Below are 9,288 nucleotides of genomic sequence, written 5' to 3'. Positions count from 1 at the left end.
ATTTCTTAGGGAAGCACTCAACCATTGCCATTGAACTATATCCTCTACCCTTAAAAAAACTATTAGTGAATAACACACACACACACACACACACACACACACACACCTCTTAAGAATCAAAGCTCAGAAACTCTCACGTGTTCCCCGGGGTTATTTGCATTTTTGTTTGTTTTGTTTTGTAATTTTTACTTTTGTTGTTGTTGACTTTGTTTTGTTTGTTTGTTTGTTTGTTTGTTTTGAGAAATGATAATATTATTCTAATCTAGCTAACGTAGAACTCACTGTAAAAACCAGGTAGGCTTTTTCTCTCCCACTTTTAGAGTATGTATGGGGGTAGGGGGTGAGGGTGGGATAGGCTATGTCTTATCCAGCAGTTAGGGTTTTACTGCTGTGAACAGACACCATGACCAAGGCTACTCTTATAAGGATAACATTTAATTGGGGTTGGATTACAGGTTCAGAGGTTCAGTCCATTATCATCAAGGCAGGAGCATGGCAGCATTGAGGCAGGCATGGTGCAGGCAGGAGGAGCTGAGAGTTCAACATCTTCATCTGAAGGCTGCTAGTGGAAGACTGGCTTCCAGGAGGCTAGGAGTAGGGTCTTAGAGCCCACACCCACGATAACACACCTATTCCCACAAGGTCACGCCTCCAAATACTGCCACTCCCTGGGCCAAACACATACAAGCCCTAACAGGGTGTCAGAGGACAATTTGAAAGAATTGTTCTCACTGGGCGTGGTGGCGCACGCCTTTAATCCCAGCACGCGGGAGGCAGAGGCAGGCGGATTTCTGAGTTCAAGGCCAGCCTGGTCTACAAAGTACTCACTTTGTAAAAAAAGAAAAAGAATTGTTCTCTCCTTCAGTTCTCTAGACCCTGGGGATCCTACTCAGATTAGGCAAATGTCTTGACCCCCATCCATCTCACCAGCGCCAGTCACAGGCTTAGGACATGTAAGATCTTCCTACCTCTGCTCTCTGAATGATGAGATTACAGGGATGCACCACCACACCCAGATGCTTTCTATTTAGAATATATTAATGCCAATAGATAAGGAGCCTGGTTTAATAGTTTGATACCTACGTACAAAGTATTACAATCAAACCAGGGTAGTAATGTTCTCATTCCTCTGACAAAATTTATAATTTCTTGGCGCTATCAATTTTGAATCCTTTTCTTCTAGTTCTCTAGAATCTATAGAATACATTGTGGCAAACTGTCAATGCCTTCGTAGACCTTGAAAACTTTCTTTTCTTTCTTTCTTTCTTTCTTTTTCTTTTTTTTCTTTTTTTTTTTTTTTTGTTTGTTTGTTTTTCGAGACAGGGTTTCTCTGTATAGCCCTGGCTGTCCTGGAACTCACTTTGTAGTCCAGGCTCGAACTCAGAAATCCGCCTGCCTCTGCCTCCCTAGTGCTGGGATTAAAGGCGTGCACCACCATGCCCAGCTAACTTTTTCTTTTCTTTTTAGGTTTTTCGAGACAGGGTTTCTCCGTGTACCCTGGCTGTCCTGGAACTCACTCTGTAGACCAGGCTGGCCTGGAACTCGGACATCCGCCTGCCTCTGCCTCCCAAGTGCTGGGGATTAAAGGCGTGCGCACCCACTGTCCTTCTCTTTTTAAAATTTTATTAAATGAATAAGCGCTCTGCTGCACATACACCTGCATGCCAGAAGAGGGCATCAGATCCCCTTACAAGTGGTTGTAAGCCATCATGTGATGGCTGGGAACTGAACTCAGGACCTCTGGAAGAACAGCGAGTGCTCTTAACCTCTGAGCCAGCTCTCCAGGCCCTTGCTATCATTTTCTAACCTCCTTTTATGTGAGCCCACTGGACTTTTAGACTGTGACAACTACTGTTCTGCTTACTTCCGTGTCATCAACACTTTTCATGTGGCCTATTCTTTCAATTAAAGAGGATAAAAGCAGGTGTCGCCTGAACAAAGGAGCAACAAATACTGGTCACTGGACAGCTTGCCCTGAGTACACACTGCCTCTGGATGGAGTGTCAGGTAGCTCTTACCTTAGTAAATGCTTTGGCCACACAGCATGTGGCCTCCGAGGTAATATTCTTTGGAACCAGCATTGTCTTCTTGGACCGTGCGGGAGTGGGGTATGCCCTGGAGAAGCAACAGCCCATACACTGATAGATGGGGGCTCCTAGCTTAGAGAAGTATTTATTTTCCTTTAGTTTACATTCTGGGCAACCTAGCCAGAAAAAGAGAAAGAAAATTCAACCAGAAAGGATTCAAGGACAAACAAGGTCTTTCCTAGGTAGGACATGACAGATGCTTTTTTGCACAGGTAATAAAAAAGGAAATAAATATTTTTGCCTATATATTAATCTTCACATATAGAATCTCTTTATAATTATTGTAGCTATGTTCACAGAGAAACTGCTTTTTTGCATAGCTATGTGGGGAGTTCGTTACAGCGGTTTCTCCTTCTCCAAGGACAGATAATCCCAATGCTACTGGCATGCTTAGAGGGAACACATTCATTTGAAAAGAAGCATTTTCTGGAGGTGAGCCTGCTATTGTTCTCCCCATAAAAACTCCAAATATTGACAGAAACCCTTCATTCGATTTTAAAAAGCTTGCGAGTCTAGATAGCCTGATAATTCAAAAAGGCATTTTCTGTGGTTAGAATCTGAGATACAAACATTACAGTTTGCAAAAGAAAAACCTTAACAAATAACTATTCCTTCACAATTCCAAGCAGTGAAGGAAAACAGATTTAATACATGAAACAGATTTTTATTTTCCTCACTTGTTATCCTGATACGAAAATTTATCTGTGAAAGCAATGATAAATTTTTCTGAAATCTGGAAGCAATGTGAAAAGACAACTGAAACGAGTAGGCATGACTTCTCTCCTTGTCAACCTTGGATGTGGAACTTCAGTTGAACATGCTTAGGATGTTATTAAAGCGAATGTGGAATATAACATTTTCAGTGCCTATTTTCTGAACCTACTTTAATTTTGTGCTCACAGGCTACGTGTGTTTAAGATGTGTATCCAGAAGTGACTATCACATGTGAAAGACAGTAGAAATGAACTAATCATTTTTGATGTGCATCTAGAAACTTGTTTCCCTTTTCATTGCAAGCCCGAGCTTAGTCACATACCCTGAATAATAAAGTCTCCATCAGGAAGAGAATGAAGAATATGCAGGAACATGGACAGCATGACCAGAATGACAGCTGCATATTTTCTGTAGTAATCCATACTCTTCTGCAAGCTGCACATGGAAAAAAAAGTAATAACAACAGTGTAATCTTAGCTTACCAGTCATAACCCAAGCCAGCTGTTTTAGTATGATAGTGCTGACTTGGGGCATGCTAAGTAACTGCTGAGCTGTATCCCTAGCAACATCAACCAGTAAGTTTAACATTGTTGCTCAGAGAGATGGCTCAGTGGTTAAGAGCACTGACTGCTCTTCCAGAGGTCGTGAGTGCAAATCCCAGTAACCACATGGTGGCTCACAACCATCTGTAATGGGATCTTGCCAAGCCAGGTGTGGCCCTGGTGGGGACAGAGTGACAGGGCTCCTGCCCCTGGAACAGGTCCCTCAGTGTGAACGTCCAGGAGATGCCAAGCCTGGTGTGGCCCTGGTGGGGACATACTGACAGGGGCAGGGCCCTATGTGAGCCCCCACAAGAGATGGTGGCTGCTGTGGGCTTAAGGCTTGTTTGTATAAAAATGCACATATTTTCACATTCCACCAAGGACAGCTCTCCCGGTTAACATTAATGACTCCATGAGAATTAGAAACGGCGTGAGGCCAGGAATGGAAGGTGTGGCTAATGTCTCAGCAAAGCAGTAAATCCTGGAAACTTCAAGACTGTCCTTAAGGCTATGGGAGAGAGCTCTAGATACGTGAAATCAAAATATAGAATTTCTCAACTATACATAATATAAGGATGCAATATGAATTATGAGGGATTGCATGAATCTAAAGGAACAAAGGCAGCTACACCATGATCCATCTTGTTAGAAAAATACAAAGGCAGGTAGATTCCTGAGTTCAAATTCAGCCTAGGGCACAGCCAGGTTAAACCAGGTATGGTTGAAATGGTAATTTCAGGGCAGGGTCCCACCCAACTAGTTTATTAGCAAAGGCAGTCAGGTCTCTGAATTCTTTTGCAAGGTTAAGAAAGAAAAAAAAAATGTATGTTTGCTATCTCTGGAGAGCAAGGGACTGGACTCCAGGGCTGCTGGTTCACAAGATAACTGAAAGGAAACCTGGATAAATAACTAGATTGTTATGTAAATAAAAAACTGGGCTGTGGTCAGCCAGAGATGAGCTAGCAGAAAGCAATAGCTGTTCTGCTTTAGAAACTTTCTCTAGCCAGAGCTGAGATAATTGGAAATCTCTGGAGAGCAACACAGCTCTTCAAGATTTTCTTTCTTAACAAGATTTCTGACTTCGCCAGAAGATCCAGTGATTCTTAAAATTTTTCTAAAAGATTTATTTATTTATTTTATGTATGCGAGTACATAAAAACAAAACAAAACAAACAAAAAGATGAGGGAATTGGAATTAGATGTCAGGAGAGAGAATGAAATTGGTCTAGCTGATTTCCTGAGCTTCACAATCAGTAAGTAGATCTCTGTGTAGCCCTGGCTCTCCTGGAACTCACTCTGTAGACCAGGCTGGCCTTGAACTCAGAAATCCGCCTGCCTCTGCCTCCCAAGTGCTGGGATTAAAGGCTCTCTTCAGACACACCAGAAGAGGGCATGAGAACTCATTGGGGGGGGAGGGGTTATGAGCCACCATGTAGTTTCTGGGAATTGAACTCAGAACCTCTGGAAGAGCAGTCTGTGCTCTTAACCGCTGAGCCATCTCTCTAGCCTGTTTCTTCAACTCTTTTTCACTGTTCAATACAATAGGGGAAATCCTTAGCCTTATAGTGTGCTCCCCCGGTCTCATGTGCATGCAAACATTAGAAGATTCTGCCTTCTTAATATGCAGTATTGATGCTGTTTTCTGTAAGTTTGCCTTGTGCTTGTTCATCCTATGTAATGATTTAAAAGCATGCATTACAAAGCATTTCCCTGGAGTAACACAGTATTCAGAGAACATTTTCTATTTAGTGTCCCCCTCCCTTCACCCCCCAGGACTAGAATCACATCTGGCTTCATTATATACATTTCCTGGAAAGGCCACTGGATACAATAGGAATTATGTTTTTTGAGAACGGGTGTTACAATGTAGCCCAGGCTGGACTAGACCGGGAGACTCTCAGCTCCAGCTTCCTTCTTGCTGCAGTTCTGCTTGAGCCAACCTCCAGGCTGGATGTTCATTTTAGATAACTATACTTAGAAAAATATAGTTCAGTCAGAACACAACAGTAAAATGACCAGGTGTGTCGACGCTGTTGTTTGTTTTAAAAGGATTCAGTTGTAAGGCAGACATCTTGCCTCTTACATAGACATTAGGTCGTGGGGTGTTTTGTTTTGTTTGTCTATTTGTTCTTGCTGGCCTGAAACTGGCAAAATCGTGTAGTCTCTGAACTTCTGACACTCCAGCTTCCACCAGGGGAGGGCCGAGATTAAACAGGCAGCTGCGTGCCTTTTGCCTGGTTTATGCAGTGACCAGAGCTAGGCAAGCATTCTGTCAATTGAGTCACACCCCTAGCCCTCAAACACTGGGGTTGCTATTAGCTTGATTATGAAATTTATGGCTAAGCACATTGATTTTCTGACTACCGCTTATTCCACACCCTATACTATATACATATAAAACTATATATATATATATAGTATATATACTATATACATATAAAACTATATATATAGTATATATACTATATACATATAAAACTATATATATAGTATATATACTATATACATATAAAACATATGCAGACAGATGGATAGATAGACATATGTAAACTTGAGTTTTTGTTATTCTGTGGTTTAAGGAAGAACACTGTCACCCAATTAGCATAACAGTAAACTAGATAGCTAAATACTGAGGGACACTAAGGGCTTTCTCTAAGTCCCACACCCTCCTTACAGCTTCCCCCTCTCGCCTGGGGTCAAGGCTAGGTTCAACCAAGAGAACACTCTTGGGTAAAAAATTCTCAGAATGTACTGACCATCACCTGACCCTCTGGAAAGCCCCAGGTAGACTTCAAATGCATGTCCTGCTTGCTAGCTAATAGATTTAAAAGTCAATATGCTTAGTCAATAAGTTTGCACTGTGACCTTGCTGATGCAACCTGTGTCCCTAAATAGTGTAAAAACTGCTTGTAATAGCCATTCGAGGTCGCCTCCTTATTAACTTGCCTTGAGAGACTAATTGAAGGTCGACTCCGATGCAGAAAATAAGCCTCTTGCTTTTGTACATATCTGTATCTTAGAGTCTCACTTGGGTCATCTCGAAGTAAGTACCATTGACTAAGTGTCAGTGGTCTTACATTATATGCATACACTCATATATACATACATACAACATATGTAGACAGGTGGATAGATAGATAGATAGATATAGACTGTATATGGTTTTATGTAGCCATAAAATAATTCCTATAGCTTTCCCAAACATCCTTCATCCTTTCCACTCCCTCTGTGCTGCCCCTCCTTCCCTTCCATTTCCCCCATTTCCCCTTCATAGCAACTGTGTGCTGCTGTTCCCCTTTCTCCTGTCCTCCCCTATGCCCCACCATGGTCCCTTTGTACCTTCCTAGTGTTGCAATCACTCCAAGTTATCTATCTAAAGACCCAGAGCTTAGCTTTATCAGCTAAGAGAATAGTTTCTGGGTCTGTGCTATCTCATGCAATAAGATAATAGATTCTAGTTCCATCCATTTACTGTCTAACTTTATTATTTCATTTCTCTTTAAAACTGAATAGGAGTCCATTATGTCCCCATTGCTCATTCGTCAACTAGAGGACGTTTAGGTAGTTTCCATTTCTTGACCATGATGAATGAGGTAGCAATGAAAATGGCTAAGCAGATCATCTTTGGAGGAGGATGCTGAGTCCTTTGGGTATGTACCAAGACATAGTAGAGCCGGGTCATATGATACATTTGCTTTTAATTTTTTTTAAGAATTCCCCATATTGATTTCCCTGGTGACCGGATCTGTTTGCCATCCCCTCCAACAGCAAGTGGGGATTTCCCTTTTCCCCACATTCGTGGCAACCTTGTTGTCAGTTGTTTTCTTGATCTTAGGATCTTAGCCATTCTGCCTGGTATAAGAGAAAATCTCACAACAATCACTTTAATTTACATTTCCCTAATCGCTAACACTTTATGAGGGCTCACTCTGTAGCATCGCCTGATCTGGAACTCACTACATCGTCCAGAATAGGCTTGAATTCCTGGGAATTCTCCTATTGCCACCTCCTGGTTTCTGGGATCACAGGCATTTTTCTATTTCACAACTTGGAAGAAAAACTTAAGAACTGGAGAAAAAAAAACATAATAATTGCATCCAGTTGCAATTTATACTATGCAACAATGAACAACTGTGCTGTTAAACTATGATCAATCTAAATTTAAACTTAGGCTTAAAATCTTAATCTATTTTGGTATTCTGAAGGAATACTCTGCAAGAACCACAGGCGCTGCTTATAAAATCCCAAACTGATCTTTATGTCAGCATACCCTTACGACCTGCTACTTACCACATCAAAGACGTGTAAATCCTGAATATAGCGACACACACCATTAATCCCAGCACTCAGGAGGCAAGAGCAGGAGAATCTTTGAGTCTGAGTTCAGCCTGGTCTATCTATCAAGTTCCAAGCTAACCAAGACCATATAATAAGACTATGTCTAAATTAAATGAAACATAAATAATAAGTAAAAGAAACACCATACATTTAAGAAGATAACTATTGCTTCAACTTGGTCCCTAAGGCCACTTTCGCTTCTCAGTCCATCCATTTTAGAGTTCAAGCATCCCATTCCAAAATGAAGGCTGCATTCAGTGCCAAAGCCATAAGAAACTATTCCTTCCACTGTATTCTCCGGTCTCAGCCAGCCAGCTAGCAGTACACACATTATTGTTCCATTTGTGTGAAAACTTTTATTGTCTGTCTGTCTGTCTGTTTTGTTTTGTTTTTTTTTTGTTTGTTTGTTTGTTTTTTTTTGCTCTGTGTAGCCCTGGCTGTCCTGGAACTCACTTTATAGACCAGGTTGGCCTCGAACTCAGAAATTCACCTGCCTCTGCCTCCTGAGTGCTGGGATTAAAAGTGTGCGCCACAAGCTATGCCCCTCCCCTCCGCCCACTCAGTAAAACGGTGCCCAGTTGAACTTTAGAATAGTAATAATAATAATAATATCAATCAAAATCTGCTGCCGGGCGTGGTGGGAGCTCCTGTCCTGGCACTCAGGAGGCAAAGGCAGGATGTGAGTTCCAGGCCTGTCTGCTCTACAAAGCGAGAGTTCCAGGTCAGCCAGGGCTGTTACACAGAGAAATCCTGTCTCGAAATACAAAACAAACAAACAAACAAAAACAAAAACAAAACTTGCTAACAGAAGCCAGCAAGACAGTTTAAGTAGATAAAGTCACGTGCCACGCAAGTCTGATGGCTAGAATTTACCTAAAGCTGGAAAAGAATCAACCCCACAAAGTTACCCTCCAACCTCCATTCGCATGCCATAACACATGTGCCCACTTACACCCACCATGGACACAAAAACTATTTTAATTAAATTGTCTTGCAATTTTATAAAGGGGTTATTCACAATATAAAAGAAAATAACCCCTGAATAACAACTTAAAAAATGTTCAGTAAGGGCTGGTGAGATGGCTCAGCGGGTAAGAGCACCCGACTGCTCTTCCAAAGGTCCCGAGTTCAAATCCCAGCAACCATATGGTGGCTCACAACCATCCGTAATAAGATCTGAGGCCATCTTCTGGAGTGTCTGAAGTCAACTACAGTGTAATTACATATAATAAATAAATAAATCTTTCAAAAAAAAAAAGTTCAGTAAAATGTGTTAGCATTTTGTCTAAGCCCAGACCCACAGTTACCTGGCAACAGCCAGGTATGCCTGACTCACTATAATGGAGCTGCTTGCCCCCTCCATGCTCCCTTACTATTGTTCTTGCTCTTGCCTGCCTGCTCCCGCTCTGTCCCCTTGCCCCTTCTTCCCTTCTCCCCTCTCTCCCCCCACACCCTGTTCCTTTCCCCCACCTCCATGTGCTCATGGCCAGTCTCTAATTCTCTACTCGCCTTCTCTTCTCTTCTCTTCTCTTCTCTTCTCTTCTCTTCTCTTCTCTTCTCTTCTCTTCTCTTCTCTTCTCTTCTCTTCTCTTCTCTTCTCTTCTCTT

At 41.9% G+C, this 9,288-nt stretch overlaps 1 protein-coding gene across 1 annotated transcript in view; it reads right to left on the bottom strand.

The window, feature by feature from the left end:
- The window catches only part of Cga (glycoprotein hormones, alpha polypeptide), a 14,481-nt gene that overhangs the window by 704 nt on the left and 4,489 nt on the right, over window positions 1–9,288 (bottom strand). Inside the window, exons 2-3 of the mRNA XM_021222414.1 lie at window positions 3,124–3,236; window positions 2,019–2,203 (exon numbers count right to left, since the gene is read on the bottom strand). Of these exons, the coding sequence (XP_021078073.1) occupies window positions 2,019–2,203; window positions 3,124–3,223 (285 nt within the window). The 5' untranslated portion in view covers window positions 3,224–3,236. The remainder of the gene's footprint in view (window positions 1–2,018; window positions 2,204–3,123; window positions 3,237–9,288) is intronic.

This window comes from Mus pahari, chromosome 22, assembly GCF_900095145.1.
Source record: "Mus pahari chromosome 22, PAHARI_EIJ_v1.1, whole genome shotgun sequence".
Taxonomy (NCBI): domain Eukaryota; kingdom Metazoa; phylum Chordata; class Mammalia; order Rodentia; family Muridae; genus Mus; species Mus pahari.
The sequence above is the reverse complement of the archived record's forward strand: the minus strand, read 5'-3'. Positions and strand labels throughout refer to the sequence as shown.